General features: G+C 41.8%; 1 protein-coding gene across 1 annotated transcript; it reads left to right on the top strand.

Moving 5' to 3' along the window:
* Positions 1 to 9,900: 9,900 nt before the first annotated feature.
* Positions 9,901 to 17,893, top strand: LOC148113635 (vomeronasal type-2 receptor 26-like). The gene is made up of 3 exons (XM_087892283.1): positions 9,901 to 10,002; positions 14,606 to 14,732; positions 16,995 to 17,893. Exons 1-3 carry the CDS (start codon positions 9,901 to 9,903, stop codon positions 17,891 to 17,893), a joined length of 1,128 nt encoding a protein of 375 aa, XP_087748409.1.
* Positions 17,894 to 21,084: the final 3,191 nt, after the last annotated feature.

The raw sequence follows: 21,084 nt of genomic DNA, 5'->3' as shown, positions 1-21,084 counted from the left end.
TAGCTTCACGCCCGAAACCACTGCACAAGGAGCTGAAGTCTTGATTCTTCCTATGGGCTTTGAACTTTTATGCAAGTGTGAATTGTCCTGAATCAGAAACTGTAAGTGCAGAAGAGGCTAGAATTGTGTCTCCATAGAAAGAAAAACTCAGAGCAGGTTGTAACGTGTTCTGTGACTGCACGGTCTATATTCTAATCCGAAAAGGAAATAGTACTCTTCGGTGGGCTATATTGGGTTTTTTAAAAGATTTTATTTAGGCTTAGCTTAGACTTAAAACACTAAGAATAAATATTTAGGAAGTTGTGAATGCGTGTGGTTGAATACTATTGGATTTTAGCTATCGATATGATTTTATAATCAAGGGTGAAAGGAACAAGAGATTATTCAAAGACGATAATTCCAATGGTTGAATGTAGGTTTTGTCACCAGAACTTTCTTCAGTGGTTAGTTCTTAACATTTCAATGAGTTGATTGATTGGTTGGTTGATGGATTGTGTTCTGACCCAGGCTTCCCTAAAAAGCACGAAGCAGTCTTGGTCCCGGCAAAAACCCTTTTATTTACACAACAGTGAATTCCTTTCATTCACAGTCAGCAAGGCCTGGGAAACAGTCTTTCCAAGGAATATTTATCAACACATATTTATCTTGCTTGGAAAGCTGCCATGTAAATAGTTTCCAAATGCAGTGCAAGGCAAAACTTGGCACAGAGTCTCTGAGACTCACAGACAGATCTTCCCACTCTTCAAATGACTGACCAAATGAATTGTTTCCTGCAAAAGCCCCCTCCCCATTCGCTCCTCTTTTGTTTCCTATGGGAGGGGCCAATCACCTCCAAGGTGTGGCTTTACTCCCAAGTCGACCCTGCTTTCTGAGTTGTTCTTGCCTTCTGGCAGCTCTGCACATGTGCACACTGGGAGCAGGCTCCAGATGTTCCTCTGCCTCGTTGCTGTCTAGTTCCCTCTCTGCCTCAGAGCCCTCATCTGAGCTTTCCCCAGCCCCCAGGACTGGCCCATGTTCCTCCCCAACCTCCTCACTGTCCGACTCTGCTTCTAGCTCCACTGGCCGCCAGCAGGCCACAACAGATTGATTGATTATATTGTTTTCAATTTAGGAACTCCATAGATCAGTGGTCCCCAAATCTTTCTGGCTCCATGGACCAGCAGCAACAGCAGCTGGTCCATGCAGAGGCAGGAAGGAGAGGATGGTTTTGCATACACAAAACCTAGATCCCACACATGCACAAATGAAGCTTTGCACACTTGCCTGCTACTTGTGCAACTGGTTCCCAACGGGCTGTTGACTGGTACTGGTCCGCAGCCCAGGGGGTGAAGACCTCTGCCATAGATAGATTTTTACCATGATGATGTATCTTTAACCTATACTTTCAAGTTTCCTAATGGTGCATTCATGGTCAACGTAACTGAATATGTCATTGTCCTCTTTTTCTCTTTCCTTCCCTCTTTCCCAGCATTAGGGCCTTTTCCAGAGAACTGGGTTTTCATATGAGGTGTCCAAATAGAATAATTTGTGCCTGGTCATTTGTGTTTCAAGTAAAAATTCTGGATTGATTTGTTTCATTAGCCATCAGGATTTTTATTTCTTGGCTGCCAATGGAATTCTCAGAAATCTTCCCCAACAGCAAAGTTCAAAAGCATCAATACTCTTCTTTAAAATCCCACTTTAGCTTCTGCAAAGTCACATACCATGGCAAGCAGGATTCTGATTTTTGTTGGTATAGACACTTCACAATATTTTGTTGGTATAGACACTTCACAATATTTTTTCCAAAGCCTTCACCTATACTAAGACTATTCTGTGTCATATTTGGAACATAGAATTACAGAGTTGGAAGGAAACTTGAAGGCTGTCTATGCACCCTCTGCTCAAGTAGGACAGTACTATATTATTTCAGATAGTATATCTGAACTATACTATTTCAGATAAATGGCTGTCCTCTTGAAAGTCTCCAGTGAAGGGGAACCTACAACTTCTGAAGGCAAGCCATTCCACTGGTTGATTGTTCTCACTGTTAGGATATTTTTCCTTAGTTTGAGATTGCTTCTGTCCATTGGTTTTTGTCTTGCAGGGGGCCATATCATGTTCGGGGGGTACGCATGCGCTGTTTGTGAGTGATTGCATACTCCGGCCCCCAATGCGTGTCTCGTTTCCCAGGTTGCACAGAATCTCAGGCCTTGGGTCCTTGGCTGATGATGTGTAATGCCGGGTCGGTCGTTAATAAAGCCCCCCTCATTTGTGACCTTTAATTGGAGGGGGGTGCAGACCTGGCAGGGATTACGGAGACCTGGTTGGGCCAGGAAGGGGGGTCCCCCTCTTAAAATGTGTCCACCGGGTTTCCATGCATTTCATCAGCCGAGGGCCCAGGGGATGGTGGGGGGGGTGGCGGTGATTATTAGGGAAAGTCTTTGTCCGAGGGAGGCCACTGTTCCTCAGATAGCCAGATGTGAGTCCATCTTTGTGAAGTGGGGTCGTGGGGTGCAGATGGGCTTGCTAACTACGTACCTGGCTTCCTGCCATGTGGTGGCAGCCCTACCCGAGCTGCTCAATGTTATTGCCGGGGTGGCGGTGGATACCCCCAGACTCGTTGTCATGGGGGATTTCAACCTGCCATCCGTCGGTGAGACATCGGAGGCAGCTAGGGAGTTCATGGCTTCCATGACGGCCATGGACCTGACCCAGTTAGTGCAAGGCCCCACTCACACAGGAGGACACACTCTGGACTTGATTTTTGTCTCTGGTCAGTGGTTGAATGATCTAGGAATAGGAGATTTAGATATTAAGCCCTTGTCATGGACAGATCATTCCCTCCTTCACTTAGACTTCTGAGCTGCTTTCCCCCACCGCAGGGAGACGGAACCAACCAGGTGGTTCCATCCCAGGTGCCTGATGGACCCTGATAGGTTCCTGACGGAGCTTGGCCCATTTCCTGAGACTCTGGCACACGACTCGACTGAAGACCTGGTAGCCGCCTGGGATAGGGCGGCCACCGGGGCTTTAGACCACATCGTGCCTTTGCGGCCTCTTACCCAATGTCGATCTCAATTGGCTCCTTGGTTCTCCAAGGAGCTGAGAGAGATGAAACATCGGAAAAGATGCCTAGAAAGTGTCTGGAGGACTAGTCAATCTGAATCCAACTGAACACTGGTGAGACCTACCTAGTGGCGATAAAAGCGGCAAAATTTAACTATTTTTCTGCTCTTATCGCATCTGCAGAGAACCGCCCAGCCGCTCTGTTTAGGGTGACCCGTTCCCTTCTTCGGGGTGGAGCGCGGGAAGACCCTTTGCAGGGTCGTGCTGAGGAGTTTGTGCAGTTCCTGCATGATAAAGTCGCTCGGATTCGGGAAGGCTTGGACTCCGACTGGGTGAGTCCAGGGAGGGAGATGGGGGTAGGTCTTGAGAACATTATCTGGGAAGAGTTTGACCCTGTGGCTGCTGAGGACGTGGACAGGATCCTGGGTAGGCTTAGTGCTGCCACATGTTTATTGGACCCGTGTCCCTCCTGGTTGGTACTGGCCTCCTGGGAAGTTACATGAGGCTGGCTCCAGGGGATTATAAATGCTTCTCTGAGTGAGGGGACCTTTCCTGCCACCTTGAAGGAGGCGGTGGTGAGGCCCCTACTCAAGAAGCTTTCCCTGGACCTGGCTGTATTAGCAAATTACCGTCCGGTCTCCAACCTTCACTTTGTGGCGAAGGTTGTTCAGAGTGTGGTGGCACGACAGCTCCCCCAGTACCTGGATGAAGCTGTCTATCTGGACCCTTACCAGTCGGGCTTCAGACGGGGGTACAGCACAGAAATGGCATTGGTCGCATTGGTGGATGATCTCTGGAGGGCTCGGGACAGAGGTTGTTCCTCTGTTCTGGTCCTATTAGATCTCTCAGTGGCTTTTGATACCATCGACCATGGTATCATGCTGCAGCGATTGAGGGAGTTAGGAATAGGGGGCACCGTTCTGCGGTGGTTTTCCTCCTTCCTCTCTGACCTCTCACAGATTCTGTTGGCAGGGGGGCAGAGGTCGACCTCGAGGCGCCTCACTTGGGGGGTGCCACAAGGGTCGGTCCTCTCGCCCTTCTATTCAACATTTATGTGAAGCCGCTGGGTGAGATCATCCATGGTTTTGGGGTGAGGGTACATCAGAATGCTGATGACACTCAGCTGTACATCTCCACCCCAGACCACCCCAATGATGCCCTTGACGTGATGTCCTGCTGCCTGGAGGGTGTATGGGTCTGGATGGGGAGAAATAGGCTCAGACTCAACCCTTCCAAGACCGAGTAGCTGTGGCTACTGGCATCCCGGTATAGTCAGCTGATGCCATCGCTGTCTATAGGGGGTAAATCACTACCCCACACAGAGAGGGCTCGCAATCTGGGTGTCCTCCTAGATGCACGGCTGTCTTTAGAAGAGCATATGATGGCCGTGGGCAGGAGGGCTTTTTATCAGGTCCACCTGATTCACCAGTTGTGTCCCTTTCTGGACTGGGACGCCTTGTGCACGGTCACTCACACCCTGGTTACCTCCCGGCTGGACTACTGTAATGCTCTCTACATGGGGCTCCCCTTGAAGAGCACTCGGAGGCTCCAACTGGTCCAGAATGCGGCCGCGCTGGTAATTATGGGTGCAACTTGTTGTGCCCATGTAACACCTCTCCTGCGCAAGCTCCACTGGCTCCCAGTGGTCTTCCGGGTGCGATTCAAGGTGCTGGTTCCACCTTTAAAGTGCTCCATGGCTCAGAATCTGGGTACCTACAAGACCGCCTCCTGCCACCAATAGCCTCCCACCGACCAGTTCGCTTCCACAGAGAGGGAGTCCTCAGGGTGTCGGCTGGCGACACCCAGGGGGAGAGCCTTCTCGATGGGGGCACCTGCCCTTTGGAATGAACTGCCCCCGGATATACGCAAGATCTCTGACGTCCGAGTTTTCCGCTGTGCTCTTAAGACCCTGTTCTTCCGACAGGCAGGGCTAGCTTCATAATTGAGTTTTAATTTTGGAATTCTTAAATTTTGGGTTTTTTTAGCTAATTGGCCTTGAATGTAATACTTTTAATAATTTTTAAATTTAAATTGTGATATTTGTATTGTGTTTTTACCTGGCTGTACACCGCCCCGAGTCTTTCGGGAGAGGGGCGGTATAGAAATAAAACTATCCTATCCATCCTATCCTTGTGCTTTGGAAAATAGTTTGTCCCTCTCATCTTTGTGGTAGCCCCTCAAATATTGGAATATTGCTACCCATGATTTCCCAAAAATAAGACCCTGTCTTATATTTTTTTGAACCCTGAAATAAGCGCTTGGCCTTATTTTTGGGGGGTCTTATTATTTTGGGGTGTGTGAAGCAAGATGGAGCTCCTCTTGACATCTTACCTGATTTCCAGCTCTGCATTTAAATATTTTTGGGGAGGGCTTATTTTCAGGGGGAGGCTTATTTTAGCGCATGCACTCAAAAGTCTGATTGGGCTTATTATCATGGGATGTCTTATTTTTGGGAAAACAGGGTATCCTGGTTCTTCTTTTCACTAGAATAGGGAACTCATTTCATTCAACATTTTACAGGGAAATGGATTCCTGATCCATTGATAAAATTAAATCTTTGTCCTTTTAGAATTTGATTTTAGAATTAGAGCAATGTTTTAGCTTCCAACTTCCCAATTTGAATTCTCCACTATTTTCAAAACAGGTTAAGCATCAGTCACTTACGATGTCACTTCAAAGAACGAAAGTTGATGATCAGACATATAAAGAAAACATAATCTTTAACATAAAAAATAATCTTTGCACAAAATTGGAAGAGTAGTGACACAGCAACAGAAGATAGAGTAATAAGTAAAATCATGGAATGTGCAGAAATGGACAGACTCACAAAGGAACTACAAGATAAAGAGGGACACGATTACTATCTAGTATGGGAAAAGTGGTACACTTGGTTGGAAAATAGAAAAGGGAAAAAGACTAGGGAGTAATTGGAGTTATAGAAACAGAAACATAAATCACTAACGCAGGCTAGCAGTGAACTACAAAGATACATATAAGAGAAAGACCAAACAAGGAGGAGTCAAAAACACAAATAAGAACATATATTACAGTTGCGATAATCTTGACAAAATGTATATTCAAATTCTTTGTTTACATGTTTTGTATGTTTTGTGGTTACTCGTTTTGTCTTGTTTGTATTTTTTAACAAATAAAAAAAATATAAACAAATAAAAAAAGGGGGAAAAAAAGAAAACATTGCCAGGTTGCCAATGGTTCAATGGCAGTTACGTCCCTTATGAATGACTGCAATCATTCTATTATTCTAGCAGGCCACAATATCAATCGTTCTGCACAGAAGGGAATAGAAACTGAGAAAGGATCCATATAAATACTTCAAGAGCAACATGGAGGAAGGAAGTCATAATGCTGACTCTGTGAGATTCATTTCCACAAAGTTCTCTTCCTTCTGTTTTATCTGCCAGATGTTCTCCTTGAAGATAGACTTAGACATTTCCTCAATACACAGAGAATCATAAAATTGATCCTCCTGGTGTTCCGGATGCACAAAGAAGTTACTCTGAGCTGTCCTGCAAGTGATGCTTTCCCTGTTCCACATGAGTGGTATCAACCTGGTGACCTCGTCATCGGTGGGATGATGTCTCACTTGATTTACCATTTCTATCAAACTCTATTCAAGCAACATCCTTTTCTCAACCTTTATGATTCACCAGGGTAAATGTTTTCCTTTGAATCATCTGACCTTAGACTCACATTGCAAAGAATCATTTATATGGCTGTTTGTGTAGGAAATGTAGAGTTTTTCATGTAAATGTAAAAATCCTTTGTGTTTTGAAAGTGGTAAGAGAAGAGGGAACTTTCATTGTATTTGTTTCATTAACAACACTCAATAAATAAAGCATATTTGATTGTGTGGAAATTATCAAAAAGAGGAATGCTAAAAACAATCAGCTCTGCCACATTTCACAACCCAGAAATAAAAGTGTTTTTCCAAAAAGCAACTGGACATTATTGTTTTTTTTTCTTTGAAAATATTTCATTACTTATCCAAGAAGCTTCTTGTTCTGTCTCAGTTCTGGTTCAATTCTGGAAGCTTCTTGGATGAGAAATTAAAAATATTTTCCAAGAAAAAAAAAACTCAAGAAAGTCCAGTTGCCTTTTGGAAAAGGACTTTTGGGCCGACCATGACCAGGATGACTGAGAATCTCCATAGACTTAAATATGGGAAAATAGTTAAATCTATTGGCATTCTGTTTTATTAAATAGGTAAGGAATTATAGGATAAAGATCTTTTGATATTTCTATCTGTTGCAGCAGATAGATAGATAGATAGATAGATAGATAGATAGATAGATAGATAGATAGATAGAATTTTTTATTGACCAAGTGTGATTGGACACACAAGGAATTTGTCTTTGGTGCATATGCTCTCAGTGTACATAAAAAGAAAAGATACATTTGTCAAGAATCATAAGGTACAACACTTAATGATAGTCATAGGGTAGAAATAAGCAATCAAATCATACTAGGAAACAATCAATAAAAATCCTAAGTATACAGCAACAAGTTACAGTCATACAGTCATAAGTGGGAGGAGATGGGTGATAGGAACAATGAGAAGATTAATAGTAATAGTAATGCAGACTTAGTGAATAGTTTGAAAGTGTTGAGGGAATTATTTGTTTAGCAGAGTGATAGTATTCGGGAAAAAAACCTGTCCTTGTGTCTAGTTGTTCTGGTGTGCAGTGCTCTATAGCGTCGTTTTGAGGGTAGGGGTTAAAACAATTTATGTCCAGAATGTGAGGGGTCTGTAAATATTTTCACAGCCCTCTTTTTGACTCGTGCAGTATACAGGTCCTCAATGGAAGGCAGGTTGCTAGTAATTTTTTTTTTCTGCAGTTCTAATTATCTTCTGAAGTCTGTGTCTGTCTTGTTGGGCTGCAGAGCCAAACCAGGCAGTTAAGGAGGTACAGATGACAGACTCAACAATTCCTCTGTAAAACTGTACCAGCAGCTCCTTGGGCAGTTTGAGCTTCCTGAGTTGGCGCAAAAAGAACATTCTTTGTTGTGCTTTTTTGATGATGTTTTTGATGTTGGGTGTCCATTTTAGGTCTTGAGATATGATAGAGCCTAGAAATTTGAAGGTCTCTACTGTTGATACTGTGTTGTCTAGTATTGTAAGAGGTGGAAGTATAGTGCACACACATCATGGATATTGACTCTGGGGGAACTAAGAATTATGACCACTTATGTAATATTCCTTCAGAACTGAGAAGATTCAGATGAACAAGATCTATGGGTTTAGAGGGAAGCTCACCCTTAATCTATAATTCTTTCTAATTCAGTAACGTGCCTAGAAAACTAAATCAACAGAGAAACCAAGCCACAGCCTTCTAGTTTAAACTGAGCACTGAAGTCAAAACTTCAGAAATTAATATAGTACGCTTAACGATGAGTAACTTTCTCGAAAAATATAAAGGAACAAAAAATGTGTGCAAAATATATTTGGACTGATTACAAAATTGTTTAATACTTCAGACAGAAACAAGTTTTCCCGTAATCAGTTACAAACAATACCATACCAAAATTATTTGGAAAATTATTAAATATTATTATTATTATTATTTTGAAAAGGTGTGCTTAATCTATTTGCAGTGTAATGACCAAATTCTACCAACACATCCTTGCCTTGGCCTTTGCTGTGAAGGAGATCAATGAAGACCCCCAGATCTTACCTAACGTCACTCTTGGGTTCCACATCTATGACAGTTACCAGAATCCAAGGATGACCTATCGCACCACTCTGGACCTCCTTTTCAAATCCCAGGAATTTGTTCCTAACTACAAATGTGATAGCCAGAAGAATCTGATGGCCATCATTGGAGGATTAGGTTCTGATACATCATCTAATATAGCTGAAGTTGTAGGTTTCTACAAGATTCCACAGGTCAATATGGAGCAAAAAAATCTGTACCATGTTTTTATGGCATAATTACTGCAAATCAGATGTTAAGATGTTCTGCCAATCTTAAGATATAATACTTAGCACTCTTTTCTGAAATTACAATACCGCTCCTAGAAGTACATATTAGGGGTGGGATCCTACTGGTTGGACAACCAGTTTGCTGAGTGCGCACTTCGTTCACTCTCACTCTCTGGTTCGCTCTTGGCACGAAGTGGGAACTACTGGTCTGAACTGGTAGAATCCCACCCCTGGTATGCATCCTGGGACATTCCATAAATAAAGAAAAAAACTGAATGTAGTACTTCCTGGCCCTGTTCAAACAATTGAACTATTATAATGTGTTTGAAATAATTCCTAGAAATTCCATTCTATCTTAATATTTCAAAAGAAATAGAGGAAAAATGCCTTCTTTAGATATTTTTTTACAGGAAAACTAGATCCAGAAAGATCGGATTTGAGCTAATGACTCAACAGAGTATTATTCTGCTTTATTTTAGCTGACATATGGCTCATTATCCCAAGAAGAGTTTCAGAGCAGCAAACGCTCTTCACTTTATTTCATGGTCCCAAAAGAGGATCATCAATACATTGGAATCATTCAACTGCTTCATCATTTCAGATGGACATGGATTGGGATTTTTACTATAGATAACAACAATGGAGAACGTTTCTTACAGAAAATGCAGCCCATACTTTCACAAAATGGAATCTGTTCATCGTTCGTAGAAAGGCTTGCACAACTAATCCACATAGAACAGTTTGGTGAACTTTATCATCTAATCTCAAATATTATCATTAATTTGAGGAATAGCAACACCACTGCATTTCTTGTCTATGGAGAATCACTGACAATTATGTGGCTCAGGGCTATCATGTTTGTAGCAGATCCTGAAAACAAGCAAACAGCATTATTTAGAAGGGTGTGGATCATGACTGCACAGATTGATTTTGTGCTCTCCGGCTTTCAAATCATGTGGGATCTCCAGATGTTCCATGGGGCTATTTCCTTCACGGTTCATTCAACAGCAGTTGTAGGTTTCAAGGAGTTTCTTCAGACCATCAAGCCTCATGCAGACTACAGAGATGGGTTTCTGCAGGACGTTTGGGAACAAGCATTTGATTGTTCATTCTCAAAATCAGAAATACAAGAAATGCCCAATAGGCAGTGCCCAGTGGAAAAGAAACTGGAGGATCTTCCTGGGCCCGTGTTTGAAATGGAAATGACTGGCCACAGCTACAGTGTCTACAATGCTGTTTATTCTGTGGCTCATGCTTTGCAGGCTCTATTCATGTCGGGGTTCAATAAGAAAAAAACAATGATGGGTAAAAAAACTAACCTTCCCCCTCTGCAGCCTTGGCAGGTATTCTCTCTGCATTGGACACTTCTTTTATTTCAATGAGCAATTTGATATAGAATTACCAATTGAACCTATAGCAGAAAGTCTTCATATTTTCTGCTTATGAAATCCAGTTCAGTTGGAATAGAATAGAATAGAATAGAATAGAATAGAATAGAATAGAATAGAATAGAATAGAACAGAACAGAACAGAACAGAACAGAACAGAACAGAACAGAATAGAATAGAATAGAATAGAATAGAATTCTTTATTGGCCAAATGTGATTGGACGCACAAGGAATTTGTCTTAGGTGCATATGCTCTCAGGGTACATAAGGAGAATATTCATCAAGAATAAAAAGATACAACACTTAGTGATAGTCAAGGTTACTAATAAGCTATCAAATCGTACTAGGAAACAAATAAAAACAATATAATTGAAAGATGCAAGCAACATGGTTACAGTAATAAATGGGAAGAGATAGATACTAGTAAAGAAGAGAAGAAGAATAGTAATGCAGTCTTAGTAAATTATTTGACAGTGTTGTGGGAATTAGTTGTTTAGCAGAGTGATGGCATTCAGGAAAAACTGTCCTTGTGCCTAGTTGTTCTGGTGTGCAGAGCCCTATATCATCCTTTTGAGGGTAGGAGTTAAAACAATTTATGTCCAGGATGTGAGGGGTCTGTAGATATTTTCACAGCCCTCTTTTTGACTCGTGCAGGATACAGGTCCTCAATGGAAGACAGGTTGGTAGCCATGGTTTTTTCTGAAGTTCTACTTATCCTCTGAAGTCTGTATCTGTTTTGTTGGGCTGCAGAGCCAAACCAGACAGTTAAGGAGGTGCAGATGACAGACTCAATAATTCCTCTGTAGAACTGAATCAGCAGTTCTTTGGGCAGTTAGAGCTTTCTGAGTTGGTGCAGAAAGAAAATCCTTTGTTGAGCTTTTTTGATGACGTGTTTGATGTTAGGTGTCCATTTTAAGTCTTGAAATATGATAGAACCTAGAAACTTGAAGGACGCTACTATTGATACTGTGGTGTTTAGTAGGGTAAGAGGTGGTCGTATAGGAGGTTTTCTTCTAAAATCCACCACCATTTCTACGGTTTTGAGTGTATTTAGTTCCAGATTGTTCTGGTTGCACCACAAGGCTAGTTGTTCCACCTCCCGTCTGTATGCAGATTCATCATTGTCCTGAATGAGACCAATCACTGTTGTATCATCTGCAAACTTCAGTATTTTAACAGAGGGATCATTTGAGATGCAGTCATTGGTGCATAGAGAGAAGAGAAGTGGAGAGAGCACACAGCCTGGGGGGGCTCCTGTGCTAATTGTGCAGGTATTTGATGTAATTTTGCCTAGCTTCACCTGCTGCTTCCTGTCTGTTAGGAAGCTTATGATCCATTTACAACTGTGGTCAGGTTCAGCTAGCTGATTTAGTTTAGTTAGAAGAATATCTGGAACGATGGTATTGAATGCTGAGCTGAAGTCCGGCTGTTTTGGCTATCTATCGTCCAGTCTCCAACCTTCGCTTTATTGCGAAGGTTGTTGAGAGTGTGGTGGCGCGACAGCTTCCACAGTACCTGGATGAAGCTGTCTATTTGGATCCGCTCCAGTCCGGCTTCAGACCTGGGTACAGCACGGAAACGGCATTGGTCGCGTTGGTGGATGATCTCTGGAGGGCTCGGGATAGGGGTTACTCCTCTATCCTGGTCCTGTTAGACCTCTCAGCGGCTTTTGATACCATCGACCATGGTATCATGTTGCACCGGCTGGAGGGACTGGGAGTGGGGGGCACCGTTTTGCGGTGGTTCTCCTCCTATCTCTCCGACCGGTCGCAATCCGTGTTGACAGGGGGGCAGCGGTCGACCCCGAGGCGCCTTGTTTGTGGGGTGCCGCAAGGGTCGGTCCTCTTGCCCCTCCTGTTCAACATTTATGTGAAGCCGCTGGGTGAGATCATCCGTGGTTTTGGGGTGGAGTTCCATCAGTACGCTGATGATACTCAGCTGTACATCTCCACCCCAGATCATCCCAACGATGCCTTGGAAGTGATCTCCCAGTGCCTGGAGGCCGTGCGGGTCTGGATGGGGAGAAACAGGCTTCGACTCAACCCTTCCAAGACCGAGTGGCTGTGGCTGCCGGCGTCCCGGTATAGCCAGCTGACGCCATCGCTGGTTATTGGGGGCGAATCATTGGCCCCCACAGAAAGGGCCCGCAACTTGGGCATCCTCCTGGACACACGGCTGTCTTTAGAAGGGCATATGACGGCCGTGGCCAGGGGGGCTTTTTATCAGGTTCGCCTGATACGCCAGTTGCGCCCCTTTCTGGATCGGGACTCCCTACGCACAGTCACTCAAGCACTCGTCACCTCTCATCTGGACTATTGTAACGCTCTCTACATGGGGCTCCCCTTGGGGTACACCCGGAGGCTCCAACTGGTTCAGAATGCGGCCGCACGGGGGATTATGGGAGCGACTGGGCGCTCCCATGTGACTCCTCTCCTGCGCGAGCTGCATTGGCTTCCGGTGGACTTCCGGGTGCGCTTCAAGGTGTTGGTGATCACCTTTAAAGCGCTCCATGGCTTAGGGCCAGGGTACTTACGGGACCGCCTTCTGCCACCAATAGCCTCCCACCGGCCAGTTCGCTCCCACAGAGAGGGCCTCCTCAGGGTGCCGTCGGCTAGACAATGCTGGCTGGCGACCCCCAGGAGGAGAGCCTTCTCTGTGGTGGCACCTACCCTTTTGAACAATCTACCCCCAGAGATACGAGTGATCTCCGACCTCCGGACCTTTCGTCGGGCCCTAAAAACTCATCTCTTTCAGTTAGCCGGTCTCTCTTGATTTTATGATTTTATGGTTGGTTTTAAATTTTGATATGGATTTTAAATTGATAAATTTTAAACTATGGGCCAAATTTAATTATTTTAAATCTATTTTTTAATCGTACTTATGTATAAATGTTTTTTATTTTGGCTGTTCACTGCCCTGAGTCCGAAAGGAGAAGGGCGGTATAGAAATTCGAATAATAAATAATAAATAAATAATAAGTCTACAAAGAGGACCCTCCAAAGACCTATGACCCTTGCATAGCTCTTTGGAGATTCAAGATGTTGTAGAATGTAGTGCAGAGACATATTAACAGCATCATCTGTCGATCTATTTGCTCGGTAGGGATCTAACAGCGGATCAGTGTTGAAACTACATTTTCATCATTGACAGTAGATTTTCATCATTGACAGTAGTCAAGAAACTACTGTCTTGTTAAGTAATAGAGTTGTAAAGGGAACCTGGCTTCCCCGTTGACTTTGCTTGTCAAAAGGTGACAAAGGTCACAAATTTGAAAAATGGACATAAATCAGTGCCATTGCAACTTCAAATAGTCACTAAACAAGTTGTTGTAAATAGAGGACTACCTGTATTAGCCTTACAACTCTCTCTCTTTTTTTAATTCTCTTTCACATAGCTCCATCCATTTCTACAGGGCATTTCTTTTAACAATTCGGCTGGAGAGAAAGTTTCCCTGAATGAAAAAGGGGAAGTAATGGGTGGATTTGATATCATCAACCTCATCACATTTCCCAATCGGTCTTTTCAAAGAGTTAGAATCGGAAGAATAGATCCGAGTTCTCCAACAGGCAAAAAATTATTGATTGATGAAGATTTGATTGTCTGGCACCCAGCTTTTAATCAGGCATGGACTCATTTAATGGACTATATCTTGAGCTATTATGATCCCAAACAGAGGCCTTGGTCTCTTAAACCATATTGAGCAAAGCCTCTTTAGAAATCTAATTTCTATGTTTGTAAGAAAAAAAATGGCATACTTTGAACAAATACGGCCCAGGATCAAGCATTAATCAAATTGACAAAATGATCTTACAATGTAAAAGTCTGCTTTTTCTTTTGGTTGCAATTACCTTTCAAATTATCGACGTTGCCTTATTTTTTATAACATTGTCATCTCGCATATTTATTTACCCACCTTGCCTTTTTCAAAGAGGCCCTTTTTGTCATCATTGTAATTTCGACAACTTTTAATGTAGAATATAAATCCTGCTAGGATTAATACTTAATACTTGCCCTTTGGGAAGTAAAGAATTATTTACCCCAATAAAAGAGGGTGATTAACAACTCACGAATGAAGATGACCCAAGATAATGTTGAAGAATCTACTCTGAGTTGGTCACCGGTCAACCTTTGGTCCTGGTGACTGTCCCAGATTGGATCCTGCAGGATTAATAAATGGGTTTAAAAAAACATATCTCCCTTTGCAAGAATCTTTTATCTTTATCACCAGGTTCTTCCAATTTCTCTGTGTAATGACCATTGCTCCCCTGGATACTGGAAGAAGGAGACTGAAGGAAAACAATTCTGTTGCTATGACTGTGTTCCATGTCCAGAAGGGAAGATTTCAAATCAAAAGGGTAGGTTAGACAATCTAGGAAGTTTTCATTAGGTTGATTTAAGCAAACAAAGAGGAGTGGTGTTATATGCGAGTAGATAAATAGGTGCCTAGAAAACTGGGTACCTATTTATCTACTCTGGGAAACCTTGACCTCTGATTGTTCAGTTTGGAGGCTAAAGACGCAGCATGGCCTTCTCCAATTCGAATAGACACTTGTTCAGCAGGCTGAGGCAAAAGGGCAGTCCCGGAACCAGCGAAATCTGGGGGCTGGGCAGGGGACAGAATGTATCTGCCCTCAGTGTGGAAGGGATTGCCACTCTCGAATTGGCCTTTTTAGTCACACTAGATGCTGTTTTAGGACCTCTTTCCAGAGCACGATACCATAGTCTCTTGAGACTGAAGGATGCCAATGTAACGAAATAGGTACCACTTCGGTGGGAAGACAAGCTGACACTTCATGTGGACTCATAGAATCCTGCTGGCATTGCACTTCCCATTTGCAATGCCCATTTGCGAGGCAGCTTTGGTGGTGGGACAGAGCCCCATATGATGCTGCAGCCAAGACCACTCAACTTTCTTTCTGATGCAGAGCTAGTTCACTCCCTATGCTGCATTTTGGAAACATACAAGTGTGAACCAAATGGCTAGGAATCTTTGGCAGCCAAACTAATTGTTATATTAGCATTATAGTCTCCTGGCTAATGTAACATCACCATACACTAAATAATTAAGTGAATTTGTGAAAAGTAGAAAAATGTGGGTTAGACAGCATCACCACCAGATGGATTCGTAACTGGCTGACCAACTGCACTCAACGGGTAGTCCTCAATGGAACTGCATCTACATGGAGGGAAGTATGCAGTGGAGTACCCCAGGGCTCTGTTTTAGGCCCAGTGCTCTTCAACATCTTCATCAATGACTTGGATGAGGGGATAGATGGGGAACTCATCAAATTTGCAGATGACACCAAGCTGGCAGGAATAGCCAACACTTTGGAAGATAGGCTCAAGATACAGAAGGATCTTGACAGACTTGAACATTGGATGCTATCTAACAAAATGAAATTCAACAGTGAAAAAAGTAAGGTTCTACATTTAGGGAAGAAAACAAAATGCACAGGTACCGTATATGTGGTACCTTGCTCAATAGTAATAACTGTGAGAGGGATCTTGGAGTCCTAGTGGACAACCATTTAGATATGAGCCAGCAGTGTGCAGCAGCTGTCAAAAAAGCCAACACAGTTCTAGGCTGCATAAACAGAGGGGTAGAATCAATATTACATGAAGTGTTAATACCACTTTATAATGCCTTGGTAAGGCCACACTTGGAATATTGCATTCAGTTTTGGTTGCCACAATGTAAAAAAGATGCTGAGACTCTAGAAAGAGTGCAGAGAAGAGCAACAAAGATGATTAGGGGACTGGAGGCTAAAACATATGAAGAACAGTTGCAGGAACTGGGTGTGTCTAGTTTAAAGAAAAGAAGGACTAGGGGAGACATGATAGCACTCTTCCAATATCTCAGGGGTTGCCACAAAGAAGAAGGAGTCAAACTATTCTTCAAAGCACCTGAGGGTAGAACAAGAAGCAATGGGTGGAAACTAATCAAGGAGAGAAGCAACTTAGAACTAAGGAGAAATTTCCTGGCAGAACAATTAATAAGTGGAACAACTTGCCTCCAGAAGTTGTGAATGCTCCAGCACTGGAAATTTTTAAGAAGATGTTGGATAACCATTTGTCTGAAGTGGTGTAGGGTTTCCTGTCTGGGCAGGGGGTTGGACTAGAAGACCTCCAAGGTCCCTTCCAACTCTGTTATTCTATATTCTATATTCTCATTTAAGCAAACTGTAATACATTACCTTAGCGTGAACATAACTAATACTTTTACGTCTTCTTCAAGATGAATATTCATTTTTATAGCTGTGACTCACATTCTGTTGTTCAGGTTTCAAACTTTGTCAATACATTATGTTACCTGAGACGTACATATATCCTCACGGTTTTCTTTTCCACATTTTGGAAAAAAATGGGAAAAGTCCAAATTGCCTACATTGTAATAAATTTTAAAATCATACAAAGGGTTGCATTTCAAAAAACAATTGTCCTTCCATTTCTGCTTGCTGTTACGCCAATCCTAAATTTTCCATTTGAGGAAAAATGGAATTTTCATAGAAACACAATCCATCTGGTAACCAGTGGAAAGAACTGAAAAGGAATAACAACTGTCACCTGTTCAGAAAGTAATTTGAATAATATGTCAAATTCCTTGATTTTCCTTCTAGATATGGAAGATTGCTCTGAATGTTCAGAAGATCATTATCCAAATAAAGAAAAGAATGGATGTAACCTGAAACTGCTGGTCTTTCTAACATTTGAAGAAAACTTAGGAATTGGTTTAGTCTCAGCAGCTCTTTGTTTTTTCTTTTTGACATCTTGGGTACTTGGAACATTTATCAAGCACAGGGATACCCCCATTGTCAAAGCCAACAACAGGTCCCTCACCTACACCCTGCTTCTCTCTCTTCAGCTCTGTTTTCTCTCCTCTTTCTTCTTCCTCAGCCAACCTGGCAAGCTGACCTGCCTTCTCCGACAATCAATGTTTGGCATCACTTTCTCAGTTGCCATTTCTAGTGTACTGGCCAAAACCATCACTGTGGTTGTTGCCTTCATGGCCACTAAACCAGGATCTCAGATGAGGAAATGGGTGGGGAAAAGATTGGCCTTTTCTATTGTACTTTCATGCTCTATCATCCAAATATGTATTTGTATTGTTTGGTTGTTGACATCTCCCCCTTTCCCTGAGTTGGACATGCACTCAGAGTCCCAAGAAATGACTTTGCAATGCAACGAGGGATCAGTTTTCTTCTTCTACTGTGTCTTGGGCTACATGGGTATCTTGGCCATCGCCAGCTTTATTGTGGCTTTTCTTGCCCGTAAATTACCTGACAGCTTTAATGAAGCCAAATTCATCACCTTCAGCATGTTGGCCTTTTGCAGTGTGTGGATCTCCTTCTTTCCAGCCTATCTGAGCACAAAAGGCAAAGCCATGGTAGCTGTGGAGGTCTTCTCCATCTTGGCCTCCAGCGCTGCATTACTGGGATGCATATTCTTGCCAAAGTGCTACATCATTGTTGTACGGCCTGACCTCAACCACAGGGAGCAACTGATAAAGAGGAATTAACACTTGGTGTAATATTTCTGGCTTTGAGAAATTGCTCATGAAAAAAAAGAAAGAAGGATTGCTTGCTGTCCATAGGATACATATAGAAGTCCTTAATTCTGACAACAGAGGATTGATGGAGGATTATCCTGACAAATAAGATCTATTATAGTTGCCAATTGAAAAGAAATGCTCATGCTGCTGCATTTGCAATCATTCTCCAAGATACTTTAATTAGACACTTCCCTCTTTCAACACCCCAAGATTGAAAGACATTGAGAATTCAGTTTTTTTTTTTAGAAGATTAGAGATATTGAATCAAATCATGTTTGCAGTTTCCTTATTTATTTATGTAGAAAATTTATATAGCCACCTACTTGCTCACAGTGACTCTAGTCAGTTTACAACAATAAAAAAATATAGGAATTAATTTTAAGAAAGCTAAATGTCCTTGAAGCCATTTCGCTTCTCACCTAAGAAGCTTCTTTGGTTCTGACTCTGACCAAGAATGGAAGAAGCTTCTTGGATGAGAAGTAAAATTTCTTTGAGCAAAAGCAAAGAAAGTCCAGTTGCCTTTTGAAAAATCACTTTTGGGACAACCAACAACAAAAGAACCAGCACTCAGGAAATAAGTTGCAGACTATAATTTGCTGAGGTAGCAATGAAAGTTTCAGAGAAAGTTTCATGCACCCCAACACACTAGATCCCCATAAATTAATAAAATACAAAGAATTACTGGACCTCCAAGGAAGATTAAAAACACGGCAGGAACTCAGGGAACAAGACATAGAAATAGATTGGTGGCCCTACCTACAAATACAAACTAGATACAATAAAGACAATGAGGAAGGAGGAATCGACATAAATCCCAACCGACTAGACAAATTATTAGGAACTAAGGATGGAAATTTGATTTCAAAGATATACAAATACTTATTAGAATTTGACCTAGGAGAAAATTTAGTTAAAGGACAAATGATAGCTTGGGCAAGGAACATTGGCAAAAATATACAATTAGAAGAATGGGAAAGAGTATGGGAAACCAACTATAGAATAACAAAATCCGTAGCATATAAGGAGAACCACTACAATATGTGGTACAGATGGTATCTAGCCCCTGCGAGATTGGCGAGGATGTATGCAAACCTTAATCCAACGTGTTGGAAATGCAAGCAAGCACAGGGAACCTTCTTTCATGTCTGGTGGCTTTGCCCAAAAATTAAAAAATATTGGATAAAAATAAAAATTTGCATATCAGAAATAATTGCAGAGGATATTGAGCTAGAACCGGAAATTTTTTTGTTAGGAATGCTTAAACAAAACATTAGAAAGGAAAAAAAGTACCTAATATTACATATAATTACAGCAGCTGGGTTAGCTCTAGCACAAGTCTGGAAAACAGATCAATTGCCAACGGAGCAGCAAATAATTCAAAAAATTTACACATGTGCAGAAATGGATAGACTAACATTGAAATTGAAAGATAAGGAAGATTCAGTATTTTAAGATATGGGACAGTTGGTATGAGTGGATAAACCAATGGAAAAGAAGATAAAGTCAAAACTTAGTAAGAAATTTAAAGTAATAATTATACACCATCATTAAGGGAAAAAAAGGGAAAATAAGTTCTTGTATATATGTGTACTTATATACATTATATATACCTTATTTGTTGTTTGTTGATATTGTTGATTGTATTTTAAGGTTGTGAATGTTTTATACAATTTTATGTTTTTTTTAAAATCTAATAAAGTTTGTTTTTAAAACCAAAAAAAATAAATAAAATAGAAAGTTTCAGAGAAGACATTCAAGTGTCCTCATGTGACAATATACAGGAAGATAAGGATTCCCTGAAGAACACACAACCTACTGAAACAGAGCCATGGAAATTGTGAAAGTCACACCCAGCAACCACAATTTTTCTTTTCTTTGAGTATCAGTTCAATATTTCCTACTTTTGTTCATGGCTTTGGACTTCCCTGCTCAAAAAAAGATTGCTCCATTCACTCATAAGTGACATTTATTTTATTTTATTTATTATTATTTGTCAAACATGTAAGATAACAGATATAAGTATAAACATGATTATGAATGCAGGATAAGGATACGAATAAATGGGGACAGTAGGACAGGGATGGTAGGCATGTTGGTACGCTTATGCACGCCTCCTTAGAGACCTTTTAGGAATGGGGTGAGGTCAACAGTAGACAGTCTAAGGTTAAAGTTTTGGGGGTTTGGGGAAGAAACCACAGAGTCAGGTAGTGCATTCCAGGCATTGACCACTCTGTTGCTGAAGTCATATTTTCTGCAATCGAGTTTGGAGCGTTTTACCTTGAGTTTGTATCTATTGTATGCTCGCATATTGTTGTGGTTGAAGCTGAAGTAGTCATTGACAGGTAGGACATTGTAGCAGATAATTTTGTGTACTACATTTAGGTCAGACCGAATGCAGCGTAGTTCTAATTTGTCTAAGCCCAAAATTTCAAGCCTGGTTTTATAAACTATTCTGTTTTGAGCAGAGGAGTGGAGGACTCTTCTCATGAAATAACCCTGGACTCAATCAATTGTATTAATGACTGATATACAGTGCGGGTTCCAGGCAGATGTATTCGAGAATTGGTCTAGCAAAGGTTTTGTGTGCCCTAGTTTGCAGTACAATATTACCAGAGAAGAAGCTTCATAGGATTAGGTTAACAACTTTTAATGCCTTTTTGGCAATGTTGTTGCAATGAGTTCTGGCATTTAGATCATTTGAGATGAGTACTCCAAGGTCCTTGATAGAATGAGCATCATCTACGAGGTCGTGTCTGCCCAGCTTGTATTTGATGTTCTGATTTTTTTTTGCCGATGTGTAAGACAGAGCATTTGTTGGTTGAAATTTTGAGTGGCCAATTGTTTGTCCATTCTGACACATAGTTAAAGTCTCTTTATAGAGCAGTATTGTCAGTGATGTTGAATAGTTTTAAATAGTCAGAGAAGAGAATGCAGTTGCTTATAATATGATCACAAAGGTCATTTATGTAAAGTATAAAGAGTGTGGGTCGTAGAACACTACCTTGGGGGACACCGCTGTTAACAGGTGCAGGGTTTAATAGAGCACTCCCTATTTTGACTACTTGTTGCCTGTTTGACAGGAACGCAGCTATCAACTTATGTAGGGATCCGGAAATGCCATAAGATTTGAGTTTTAGAAGTAGTTTGTCATGTACCAC

The sequence above is a fragment of the Pantherophis guttatus genome, chromosome 4 (genome assembly GCF_059756535.1).
Source record: "Pantherophis guttatus breed Tessera chromosome 4, ASM5975653v1, whole genome shotgun sequence".
NCBI lineage: Eukaryota > Metazoa > Chordata > Lepidosauria > Squamata > Colubridae > Pantherophis > Pantherophis guttatus.
The sequence above is the reverse complement of the archived record's forward strand: the minus strand, read 5'-3'. Positions and strand labels throughout refer to the sequence as shown.

What these genes read in the sequence shown, in the direction of transcription:
- LOC148113635 (XM_087892283.1), top strand. Translation starts at nt 9,901, where the DNA reads ATGACTGCACAGATTGATTTTGTGCTCTCCGGCTTTCAAATCATGTGG. An exon ending in CGGTTCATTCAACAGCAGTT is followed by an intron (nt 10,003 to 14,605) that starts GTAGGTTTCAAG and finishes CTTTATCACCAG; the next exon opens with GTTCTTCCAATTTCTCTGTG. An exon ending in GAAGATTTCAAATCAAAAGG is followed by an intron (nt 14,733 to 16,994) that starts GTAGGTTAGACA and finishes TTTTCCTTCTAG; the next exon opens with ATATGGAAGATTGCTCTGAA.